At 40.2% G+C, this 13,441-nt stretch overlaps 1 protein-coding gene across 1 annotated transcript in view; it reads left to right on the top strand.

Annotated features, from left to right (window-relative positions):
- tmtc2b (transmembrane O-mannosyltransferase targeting cadherins 2b) overlaps nucleotides 1-12,896 on the top strand; it is a 110,358-nt gene extending 97,462 nt beyond the window's left edge. The window contains exons 11-12 of the mRNA XM_034878348.1: nucleotides 6,235-6,298; nucleotides 12,214-12,896. Coding sequence (XP_034734239.1) covers nucleotides 6,235-6,298; nucleotides 12,214-12,393 — 244 coding nt within the window. The 3' untranslated portion in view covers nucleotides 12,394-12,896. The remainder of the gene's footprint in view (nucleotides 1-6,234; nucleotides 6,299-12,213) is intronic.
- Nucleotides 12,897-13,441: the final 545 nt, after the last annotated feature.

Below are 13,441 nucleotides of genomic sequence, written 5' to 3'. Positions count from 1 at the left end.
AGGCATATGTTGCATAATAGCATATCTTGCATGCAAATGAACATTTGCTGTCTAACAGGGATGTTCTTGCATGTTTGCTCAACGGTTAGAGTCAAATGCCACTGTTTGTCGAAATAGGGTTATTCACCAATCTATAATTGTATTGGTGGGCAAATGTCTCTTGTCTGGCAGCTAATTACTTACGTACTTACCTAACGAGTACAAATATCAATGCGGATTAATACTAGACAATTTACTAGGCAGATATTGACTTGGGACTATATTGGGTGGAAGTAGGCTACAGCCTATGTGTCATGTTTACAATAATCACTTACCCTTTGGACAGCTGTTTATTGGGTCCATTCAGCATTTTTTCCAGTTGACTTTATCGCACCGAAAAAGTTGAGGACCTCAGGGTGGATCAACGCTGAGAAATCCTCGGTAGCTGTGACACAACTGTGTTGACTGTATGAGAAGTCTTCCTCTTTGTCTCTCTCACCGCTAATATTCATGATGCTGCGTGATATTTCTGTGATAAAGTAGCAGTGCTTCTGCTGTAGTCTACTTCCACCCAATATAGTCCCAAGTCAATATCTAAAGTCAGTAATTAGTTGGTTTTTTTGTTGCTGTTGGGTCACTTTTTACTCAATCAAAGACATGCTAACCGACAACTTAGAATTCCATTCACTGCGCTAAGCTAAGCATTGAGAAAAATATGCATTCACTCGCCTATATAAATTTACAGGAGACAATAAATAATGCTATTTCCACATACTGTGGCTTGTTCCTTCAAGGAAAAGGTTTTATATTCCCAGCATGGCCTGTCGTCTGCAATAAGCTAGCGGGGGTAGACGCAGACATTTTTTTGTGGCCGATGATCCGATCCACTACACATGAGCTTCTGTGATATTGGTTCAATAACTTTCTGCAAGAGCCTCTTACAGCAGTTAAATTGTCTATGGTTTTACCGAGTCCAGTGACTCTTGGGCACCATTGATCGACTCATGTTTGTCTTTTTAATCAGCAAAAGTCTTACCACATAGCCGGCATCCGTCTTTTATGGTTTCATGACGCGTTTCTTTCGCAGGGCTTTATCCATTATCCACAAGGGCTTGCCTCCCCACCTGAAAATGTTCCGATAAAACAAGATCCCTCCCAACACGGGCTCCGTCGTTGCATCTTGGGCCTAGCACCACCCAAGACAATTGCGATTTGTTAAAGAAATACAAATACAGCAGAGTTTTTTTCCCCTTAGTGTGGAATTATGATGGCTGGCACAGCAGCTCTAAATCCAATTGTGGGTATAGGTGTGGATATGTAACACTAGCTAAGCTAAACTAAGCACCTGTTGGCTGTATTTTCATATTTAGTGTATGGTCACACAAAATTGTACAGCAACAATCTTCACATTTAACTCTTGGCAAAAGTTTCCTAAAATGTCTTGAATTTTGAGTTTGGTGTTTCTTTACCCAAGAGTACAGAGTTGCTACACAGCTGCATGTAAGATCTTTACCCAGCTGTTTTATGCATGGCTCTGATCATGCAGGATCTTCACCACCAACAGCCTTCCGTATTGAAGGCCTCTTCCAGGGTCAAGACCCCTGGCTGCTAAGGAGAGCCTCAAGCTGTGCTCGAGCTGAACTTTTCCCCACCTGCTTGGCATGGGGTCTCACTCCTCCACAGCTCATGTTCTTTATGTGTTTGTCTTGGACACGGACACGGAAAGGCCCTCGGTTGGTTGGGACACGAGTGAATCTACACGGGGGAAGGGAAGAGATTAAAAGGAAGGGCAGATGCTCTCAGACGTGCAAATGCCGTTTTTATAACCCTCCTGGGCACTTGTTTTTTTGGCTATTTTGTTTCCAGACTAATAATTTCCTTCTTCCTCCTTTGAACAATTCTTATGGTGTTTATAGTCTGAATGTAGGACAGGAATGGTTGGTTAATGGGAAAGCCAGTGGGATGTCAATGTGTCAAATCTCTGTGAAAGCCAAAAATTACATCACACAGCGACTTCAAATCTATGTATTCACAGACAGCCGGGTGGAAACAAATCACCAAAAGACACACTCAAACTAGTTATGCACTTACAGTTATCTGTCTGTCTGTGTGTTATCTCACAAACCGTTAGTCTGATGGATTTCAAACATGACAGGTGCCTTTCTACATGGTGATTATTGCAGATACGTGCTGACTTGGTGGGTAATACAGTGCCATTAGTCTATGAGGCTAATGTCTGGTTACTCCACATTTTTACTGTGATATTTTGGGATTACATTTTTAATCTGCAGCATTCCCTGTCAGTTAAATCAGTAAGTCAGTACTAGGGTATAAAGAGGGTCCTTCTTTAAGTAATTTTGGGGTACAGTTTGGTTTTGATGAATTCTATAAGCAGCAATCTCACAGACCAAGCATTTGGCCCGTTCCAAACAGGCACATTTTCAACAGGCACTGCCCTAGTAATAATATAAAGTACCAAATCTGAAATATCCACTTTGTATTTTACTAGCATTTTATGATATTAGGTATGCCAATTTGTGCAACGTACAGTACAGTATACACATTGGTGTGAATGGTTTAATTTGATAACCTTGTCATGGTAATACAATGAATAGATTTGATCAAGTTACATTAGGTGTACTGCACACACAGTACTACCCTTAGGGAAGATGTCTGTGTTCAGTGTAGCATTCTAACAGAGAATCTTACTCTAAAAAAAAAGAAATGCAATTTTGTGCTCAAGACTGATGGGACGGCTGCAGTTTAAGCACAAATATCTGGCTGCTTTTAAAATGCTATTTGTTCATTCAGTCAATAATATCCAAGGATGTCATGCTTATAAGCAATTCTGTCTGTGGTGTGATTTGTGAATGTCTGGTATGTATAGACCATCTTTAAACAAGACAACAAGATTTCAGGCTAAGAATATCAGGGGTTGAGTTGCTGATTTGAAATAGGGTTAACACTTGTTTTGTCCTCGGGTCAAATTGACCCATTTTGGTGTTTTATATCCTAAATATTAGATTTCTTTCAACTAAATTGCCCAAAAATAACTTGGATGATTCCATATGTTCTTCAGGTGACATTAATGATTACTTTTAGGATTTTTTGGGTGTTTTATTTAATCTTATATCATTTGAATTCTGATTTGTTATGGTTTCAAAACAGTATCCGGACTAAACTTTGACATAACATCCTCTGATTTAAACTATTAGTCAAAATAATTCTTAATCTCTGCCTTTTTAACTATAAACATACATATAATTTGATACAAATGAGGTTTGTTGACCATGAATTCCAAGAATAAGTGTAAAACCAATTATTAAAACAGCTCTTTTTTTTTTTTAGCGGCAAAAGCATGGAAAAAGTGACAAAAACATCGGAAAAGCACAAAAAAAATTCAATTTTGACCTGGAAGGCGAAGTTCATGGTTAACGGCAAGACAAAACAATGGTTATCATTTCCCTTGGGGGGAATTTTTTTCCTTCCTACCCCCTTTTACCATCCTTCTCGATATCCCTGTGCTCTTGTAGCCTGACGCTGACTCTTCCTCGGGTTTAAACCAAGGCAGTGGTTTCCTTGGCCTCCATTGTCTTCTGTGCTCTCAGAACCCGCAGTCAGACAGCCCTCGCAAGTGTCGCTGCCCCCTTGGTTATGGTGTGGCAACTCTCCAGTTCTCCTTTGATAGTGTGTTTATAAATGTGATAATGATATTACATAATTAGATTTGTGCATTTTTTCTCAGAAGGTTATGCTTTCTAAACATTATGCTGGCAAACAAACGTAGGGTTGTGGTTGGACGCAAAACCCACATTTATAATGTCGGGACAAATTCAGCGACTCGAGTCGGTGTCTGGATTGCCTTTGGAATGTAAAATGTTTTTTTGGAACAGAGATGGAAATATTCGCAAAACAAATAGCAGTGGCATGCTCTTCTGTATTTCTGAAGTATGCAACGTGATAACCTGTAGGATAACTTATTTAAGATCATAATTACAGAAAAGAGATTGCTTTAGTCATGTTACCATGACTTCTAGAGATGGCCGTGTCGGTTGATCCAACACTTTGGTCACAGACTGAAATATCACAATAACCCCTGCAGTGGCTTGCGTAAGTTTAAACACCCATGCTAAAGTTGATTTTTAATTTTTAACTAACCCCATATCGTCACATACCCTTCACCATACATAGAGATTGGCATGGTTGTATTTCAGTTAGTTAGTTAGTTAATAGCTTGTTTGAGTTGCATTGAGAGATGATCTTATGAAAAGTTCCCCATGCATATCTCTATGTACTGTATGGTGAAGGGTATGTGATGATGGGATGGGGGGGGGGGGGGGGGGGGGGGGGGGGGGGGGGGGGGGGGGGGTTATTTTAATTCTAAAGGCCAAGGGAAGTTTATCCGGTTGCATAGTATCCTGGATCCAACAAATAACTGGCCTTTAAAACTGAAAATGTGCCTGCCTCTATGGGAATTTACCATAGGGGTGTTTATACTAATGCCCCCTGTATTTTAATACATTTAATACACTATTCATTCACTAAGATAATTGGTGTCCAAAAAGGTTGGATTTTCTTAATCTTTTTTAATAAAGGCATTAAGATCTATTTCCGAAAGATGGTTTTTTATTTCTCTTTTTAATCAACTTTAGCATAGGTGTGTAAACTTATGCAAGCCACTGCATCTGACGGATTACCATGCAAGTTTGTACAGACATTCATGGTTCCCAAAGGATGAGCCCTACTGACGTTGGTGATCCCCCGACTGTGAGGTTAACCCATGTACTTTTATGTGTGTTAACAAATATCTTTTCCTGGTAGTAATTAGTTTTGAATGTCAGTTAAAGGGTCACCACTTGGTTGTATTTATCACTGTTAGTTTATATAACAATGATAACCTAGGCTGCGACGCAATATTAACCGTGTATTAGCCCGACAGCATATTTTTACAGCAGCATGGCTAACACCAACAACGTAAGCTGCTGTACCCACAATCCATCAGGCGGCTCTCACTACGGAATAATGGATAGCCCAAAATAAACAACACAGTTTGACTCACAACTCTTGGTGGACTTAAAAATCCCTATTTCCTGTGAATGTTTTGTTTAACTATTTAAATAGGACCCAAGGAGAATGTGTTTCCAGGCTACATTTAAGTTATTAAATTTGTAAAATTGTCTCATCATTGATCACTAAAGAATAAAAAAAAAAAAAGGTTTGGACACATGAGACAGTGTCTTAAACCAAACATAAATACTATGTGTTTAGGTAAGCCACTACTCCTAAAATAAAAGCTTTCCTTTGATCTGGAACCATATGGATGATGATCCTTAATAGACCTTGACAGTCTAAATGAAACAGGTTCCTACGGCCTTGCTTCCTTTGATCATTACGACTTAAGGGGGTCCACAGCCAGCCGTCGTTGACTCTGTCCTTGACTTTGTCAAAGTTAAATTGTTTTCAATGAGACAATTGTTACCATCAGTGAGAAGCATGCAGCTGTGGACCATAAAGGTGATATTTCTGTGATACCAGAGTATTAATAACAGGAAAGGCTTTGCGACAGTGGAGCCACAGGTTTGTGTATAACAGTAGGCAATGGGGTTATGAAAGAAGATTTAAAAATAAAGAGCATAATATAAGACATCCTGTCTTGACTGCATGCTTAATGTCCTCAGGAGCAAAGTATTTCTGGTTCCAGGGACTCATGCCGATAAGCCATCTGCCCCCCAAATCTTTTGTGTCGCAGTGTGGCATATGCAACATGTTTTGATTCACCTGCACCATATACTCTGCTCTCCTGGTTGTCATGATAGTATGATCAAATTAATTTGTTTTCACACTGTTTGCATTCCTACAGCGTCTCAGTATCCATCCAGCATGACAAACCACAATCTCCCCCCACCAGCTGGAAACACAGAAATATACTGTGAATATTCCTGATCAGCCTTGTGTTTCTGATGAGTTCTATCTTTGCCAGTACCCAATAAGGCAAATGTCCTGTCCTCATAGTTCAATTGAAGCAGAAAGTGCTTGCTGGGCACTGCTCAGCACCGATGTTCTCAAGAAAGATGCTATCAAACGAGAAACCTACAGGCGATTTGATCGCGTCTATTCCCCCCCTCATTCTTTTGCCTCCTGTTATTTTCTCCGTGACCCCTGAGTGCCAGTAAACACGCGGGGATCAAGGCCCCTTCCAAAGCCAGGAGCAATAAAGATGAGTAACGATTGCCTCTCTCTGTATTCCCTTTGCAGACAAGCCAGCCTTAACGAGGCGGCCGAGAAGTATTACGGACAAGCGGCGAGCCTGAGACCCAACGTGAGTACAACCACAACTAGCTAATTATCCCCATTACTATTTACCCTGACAGACACTGTGCAATCACATTCTGGGTGGCTTTCCAATATTATTACTGCCCGGTCTGCCATGTCACAATGGCCTTCATTGTCAGTGGGTCCTAGGAAAATGGAGGCTATGTTTTTTTCAAAGCTCAGTGGTTTGTTTGTGAAGCATCCATCACCAGCTTCAAAGGACAAGCCAGTGCAAGTAGATTGAAAAGAATAATGATAACAACACTCAGTCAGGGGACTTTGACATCTTAAAAATGAATGGGGTCCAGTCTTTGAGAGCTCTGGCAGGAGGGGTCCAGTTGTTTAAGTGAGGGCCACAGAGGGAGCAAAGTATGTTTGCCATGTGGTCACCCTGTTTGTTCCTGTGTCTTGATTAGAAGAAATCAGTTCAGGATTAATCCTCAAAATATATCTGGACATTGTTATACAGGCACACAATCCCAATGACAAACAAAACAGTGAGCATAACTAAAGGATACAATTTAAGATTTTCACAAGAACCATGTGAGCAGAGCTTCTGTCACCTTTGTTGATGTCAGTGTTAATGTAGAGTTCAACCGTTGCCAAAGATTTTTGTATTTTTAACATACAAACTTTGTAGAACCTTTGGAGTTAAAGAAAGATTTTAAAATCTTTAAAAAAAAAAATTGTTGAAATTTGGAACTCACCTTTCAAGACAGACTATAAAGCCTCTTTTCTCTGACCATTTATGTCCATTTTGTCCATCGACAACAAAATATAGGATGGTTTTCTGATGGGTTTTTCGATCCATTCATTAATTTCATATTTACTTGCTTATCCGTTAAGGGTTACGGGTGCTGGACCCTATCCTGCAATGGGTGAGGAGGGCAAGTTAAACTTAGGTCGACGACCGTGGGAGAGGTTGTGAGGTGACAGGGTAGATATGTAGTTGTGTAAAGCCCTGCTGAGGAAGTTTGTGTTCCTTCAAGTTCCAGATTTGTGTAATTTTCACATTATGGTATCTGTAATTGTACAAACATACTTTTAAAGTTAACGTCCAAACACAGAGGCACTTTTTCGCCCCTTCTTGGTCACTTTTGCATGAATGCCTATTGCCATTTTTATTGCTTATAGCTAAGGCAAAATTGTAATTTAGCATCTTCATCCGTCTTCTTTAACATTATCCTTTGTTCTTTCCGATGTGACTTGACTTAAGCCATGTACCCTGTCCATCTTCATTTGACTCTTCACTCTCTCTTCACTGTTTTATATTAAGCACATATGTTTGCTCGCTCTGAGTGAGAGGAGAATTCTCTCCATTCAAAGGATTTAGTCCCTTAGTCCTACAATTCCCTCTATCTAGACAAGCTAAATCCCATCGGATGCTTGGTTTGCTTTGGTCGATTTCTGCACTCTATGACTTCTATCCTTTTCTTATTCCAGTAGATATTCTTAATCTTAAAATGCCAATCTGAAGTCGTTATGGTCAGGTCATTCCCTATTGCCTTCACGTTTTACTCTCACAGCCTTTACAGCATATGTAGCTTTACGGTCTAGGTTAGTATGCTCCACATCTGGCCGGGCCTCTGCTGCTACATGCCAGTTTTAGTAAGGGTAGGAAGGCAGAGAGTTTGCAGAGCAGCAGGAAATGAGGAAAAAAGGAAAGCTTTGGACAAGGGAACGTTTTGCAGAGTGTTGCAAGTGTTGCAAGGGTGAGGAAGAATGCAGGAGTAGGGTTATAAATCACAAAAGTCTTTGCCATGTTAAGAAGGGGGAGAAAGGCCGCGGTGAGGAAAGGTGGGAGCCTACAGGGGAGAGTGGAGGAAAGAAACTAAACTCAGGAATTGATGAGTCCTTCATGGGCGGAGAGAGAAAAGATCTAACCAGGAGTTAGTTGATTTTCTACCCAAAAGTCAGAAGCTTGTGTAAGGTAAAGGTACTTTATTGTCACATACACCTACAGTGTATGTAGCGAAACTCAATCTCTGCAGTTAACCCAGACCAATTCCAGATCTGAGCCAGTGCCTGGCTGGAGAACCTAGTGCACCCGGAGGAAACTCATGCAAACATGGGGAGAACATGGAGATACACACAGAAAGGCCCGGAACAACCTGGATTGAACCCAGAACCTTCTTGCAGTGAGGTCACCATGCTGCCCTATGTGTAGTTACACATCTTCACCAACCTCTCATCCATCTAAATACTACTTTTTTCTAGACAGACTTTATTTTTTTTGCAAACTCTTGTTAAAAGCGTAGTCCCCGTCGCCGTGTCGTTCAACCAGTGCCAGAGAATAGAACGAGAAAGTTTGAATCTTCAATGCAACATTCCTGTGTACATGTGCCATCAATCAAATCCACGGATGTCATTAGATGTGCAGTAGTTGTTTCTCCCCATGGATCCTAACCCCTCTGCATTTTGGGTAAAAAATTACATATAGTTCTAACAATTACTAAAAGTAATAATAATTTAAAAAATGCGGTAAATTACGCTGGCTCTTTGTAGTACATTTTTAAATAAAACATAATTTATTGATTAGGTTTATTGTTGACATTGGAAATTATATGAATGATAGTTTTTGTCACAAGAAAATTATAAAACATTTTTCCAAAGAAGCAATCCATAAAAGTATTGGTGATTTTTAAGACTTTCTATGTGGAAATGTTTTGGTATATTGACATTATTATGGACAGGAGGATAACCTAATTAAATCATAATGTATTATAATTCATAATAAATTAATCATAATGTCCCCCCACGTCTTAACCCTTGTATTGTATTTGGGTCAAATTGGTATTTCAAGTTTTTTTGAAACCTGAAAATCAGCGGCCTTACCTTATTTTCTGTGATAAGCATGTATTCCTGACTCAAGTCAGAAATTATTCTGGATATGACCACTTATGTTTTTTCCCATAGTGGATTTTTAACATGAATTATAACCTTATCACAAAATATGAATCCCACTTCCATTTTTAATTGTGTTCTAGAGAAGAATAAATGCATTCCCTGAACATATACTGTATGTTCAGGGAATGCAAAGACGATATTTGTTAATTGATTATGAAGTGACATTTTATTTCAGAATAGTTTTTAAAACCTCAAAGAAGTCACGGGTCAATTTGACCCGAGGGATACAAAAGAGTCCCGAAAGTGAAGACAACACAAGGGTTAAATCCAACCTACACCCTTGACTGAGGCTAAGGGATAATTGTAATTCACTTAAAAATATCAGATGCTTACCAACTCCACAAAATGGCCTTAACACCAATTTGTCAATATACACCTACTTGACACGTACTACGGATACAGTAGTACTGTGTGGCCCTTTCTCTGTCACTTTCAACTATATCCATATGTATAAACAGTTATATATTTTGCCCACCATTATCCTGAGTAGTAAAAATCCCCAAACTTGCAAATGGATCCCCAAGCGTTATTTTGTGGTTTGAACTTTAAAGGGTGGGTCAAACAGAAGGTAATTTATTGTGCAAACAGCCTCTGAATTACCCCAACCATTAAAGTCAAGAACTCTGGCTGCTCCTGTCCTGTGAACAATAATGGAAACAGCGAGAGAAAATTGTGTTTTCCTATGGGCTTAATGTAATTGCACAAAAAGCAGCGAACATAGTGAATTAGTATCGAGTAACTTTAATGCGGAATATTCAGGGTCAGTAAGCAACACTAGAAGTGTTGGTCATGCTAGCCTTTACTTTGGCCAGGACATTTGTAGCATGTTTTATATGTTTGGAGGGGAATAGTGGCTCCAGTCTAACGGACAACCGGATTATTCCAGAGTCTCTTTGATTTATTCATCAATTTAATTCTCCCTATGAGAAAAGCAGCACTAGTGGACATATTGTTCCCATTGAAATTCTCATGCATGGAGCATCACTCATCCAAGCCTGACACTGGAAAAACAGAGAGATGTTTTGAGAGTTTTGTAAGACAAGGGTGGAACAGTATAGCAAAGGAGTTCACACACAACCTATAGTGTGAAAAGAACAAGATAAATGGCCAGACTAGCTATCAACTATCGTACTAAGTCTGTCTGCGTTTGGTAACCTCTATGGAAAAGTTTTCTCAATTACCTAATATAAGATATTTACTGTATGGGAAGTGTTTACGGTCAAAAGGTCATTGTTTGCCTTCAGGAATGCCTTTCCTATATTGACAACGTTGTTCAGGTGCTGCTGGAAATTCATCCGGGTTTCCCTTATTTTCGGCCGGATGTTTGTCTGATTCTGCTTTCTTTGTGGTGGTACTCTAAAGTTAACTACGGTTAACTGCTCCTGGTTCTCTCACGCCGCCTGTTTTGGCACGTCCTCAGACAGAAATACCTTTTTCAAACTACCCGATCCCCGTCTCTCTGCGAAACATAACAAGTTTTTACTGCGTGTCTCTACGATGTGTATCGTTAGACAGCCAATCACCAGCAATATTAGATCTTTGTAGAAGCATACCGCAAGCTTATTGGCTCACTGACACTGATGACATTTACTTCCTTGGGTATTGAAATTAAGTATTGAAAGACAAGGGTTTTCTTTAAATTCTCGATACCTAAAAAGTATTGAATTTGGTACCAAGCCCTACAGATAGGCCACAACCACCCAAGCCAGGCTGACATTGTCATTGTGATATTACCGTTTAGCTCAAAGCACAGCCTCACAGAGCCACTTGCATGGCTGTAGACTCTAGGCTTGATAGTAAGCTCTAACTGTTTATGTGCAGCACTGCTGTTGTTGTCAATAGTCCACATTCCATAGATTTCTCATAACGTTTATAGAAAAAGCCTCTCATGCAAGAGTGTTCCTCTGGGAATTACTGTTGATGAGTTAACAGGCCATAAGAAAGAAATTCATTTTGTCGTACAGCACATCAGTAAATGCCAAGATGTTGCAATCATGTGCCAGTCAATGTGACAGTAATTTTTGGGGCAATAATTATGAGAAAAAGGCTTCTACGCCCATAATTTGCCATCTTTACAAAGACTGTTTTATTGGAACATTCCTTGTTTCCTAGGATTGGCAATTGCAGAAATTTGTCTCAAGCAGTAAAACAGTAGCTTCGCTACAGGGTTAGACATCTTTTCCACACGTCTGACTAAAATGGAGATCAGATGTGGCCCCTCCCTTGGCCTGGATACTTCACGGTAAGACCGTGACTGCAGCTTGGACACTTTTCCTGTACTTATGTCCTCATGACTCACCCGCCTGTGCACTGCCCCCTGGCACCAGCAGGACTTTACACTACATTCATCTAGACTCACTTCAAAGTGGTGGTTGCTCCCTCTGACATCTGTGGCCACAGACAAGACACAGGGACACGCAGCATGGACTCCAAATACTGCACCGCAGGAACCATAGCTTCACAAGATGGCCATAGTTTCTTTCATTTAAAAGGACAAAACAGTAGTATTCATGTAGTCATACACTATGATATCTTTCCTTGATTTTTTTAATAAGATTTATATTTTAAAGCTCTGACTTTTGGAAGTAACATCTGTACAAAGGAAGTAACTTCCGTCTGTTTGGAGTCCAGCCAGTTCTAGAGAACAACTCATTGGACGTGGCTCAGGGATATTTCTGGTCAAATTCAATTCCCTGTTAAATTATGTATGCCCTCAAAGTTTGAATCGTTAAATCTAATATGCATTAATCATGGTATCCATCCATGGCCTCTGATGTTGTAAAATCTGAATTTTTTATCAAATGAATTCTCTAAACAGGCCATTAGTGGTGAGGAAATAACAGTCAGCTCACTCTTCCTGTGTTTATAGGATCTGCACCTATGTCTCAATAACGGGGTGTGAGTCCTGTGTTGCTATTCTTGAACAGAAAAGACAACACACTTTCAAGCTACCATGAAGTGTACTTATGAAACTAATCTTGTTCTTAAATTACTAAGACTCTTTTTTGGTTTCAGTATCCCGCCGCCTTGATGAACCTGGGGGCCATCCTCCACCTCAACGGGAAGCTGCAAGAAGCTGAAGCCAATTACCTCCGAGCACTTCAACTAAAACCGGATGACACCATCACTCAGTCCAACTTGCGTAAGCTGTGGAACATAATGGAGAAACAGGGCCTGAGGACCAGCAGCCCCTGAGCTCGCTCTGCCCACCTATACCTGCCATCTGTACGCCAGACCTGGCGGAAAGGACGGCGCACTCCTCTTTTTATCCAGGAATGATGGAAGAAACTCAGGGAGGATGTTTGCCTAGAGAAGCCTAATAACTCCTGAGCTCTGCATACACCTCAGGCCAGCAGCTTTCTGAGAGGCATTGCTCACAGTTTGGCAGGCGCTGCGTGGTATTTGGACTCTTTAGAACTCTCCCCAGTACCACGTTTGTTTGTTTTATTTCTTTTATAACTATAGCACTTGAACTTGAAATGAGACCATAGGTACATTCTTCAGCATTTGTGATGAATTAGTTTTTTTTATTTTTTTTTTAAATAAGCAATTACAGTTGAAAGGGGTGAAATTTGTCCCCAAGCAGTGTGAGATGAAGAGAGAAAATAATCTCACAGCACTGCACTGAGGGTATTTTCCATCACCATTTATTAAATGTCTTGGTTTGATCTGATGCTCCATCTTGATAACGACAAAAAGGCAATATGAAGGACTGGATACCATCCAAAATCACCAAATTAAGTTAAAAAAAACTCCATTCACATCCTCAATGGGTCAAACACATAAGATTATAATGAAGATATGAAACTTAGCACCATCACTACAAACAATTTGTGACAGTCCTGATATTTGGTGAAAACTTGAACAGGGGAATTTCATTTGGTAGCCATAACAGCATTAGCCTGGCTCCGGCTTCCTATTCACTTCCACTCATTTTTTATTTTCCTTTAGTACTCAATCTGGGTTTGCGGTATGTTGTTGGGTTTTCTCCGGCCAAATATTTGGCGGTCCAATCAGAAAATAGAGGGAGTGGTTTTGGTAACCTTCGGTGAATTCTTGTATTAACGGCAACGGAGAAAGATGCGAGCGCAGCCATTCGGTCTGTTGTGGCAACGCTGTTGAAAATCCAGAAGTTAAAGCCCGAGCAAGAGTTTCATTGGTGGCCATGATGTTGTAGACCTCTTCCCCACGGGGTTTGGGAGAAGTTTAATTTTCCAGCTTGCTCTGTCAGTAGTGAAAGAGT

The sequence above is a fragment of the Etheostoma cragini genome, chromosome 8 (assembly GCF_013103735.1).
Source record: "Etheostoma cragini isolate CJK2018 chromosome 8, CSU_Ecrag_1.0, whole genome shotgun sequence".
Lineage (NCBI taxonomy): Eukaryota > Metazoa > Chordata > Actinopteri > Perciformes > Percidae > Etheostoma > Etheostoma cragini.
The sequence above is the reverse complement of the archived record's forward strand: the minus strand, read 5'-3'. Positions and strand labels throughout refer to the sequence as shown.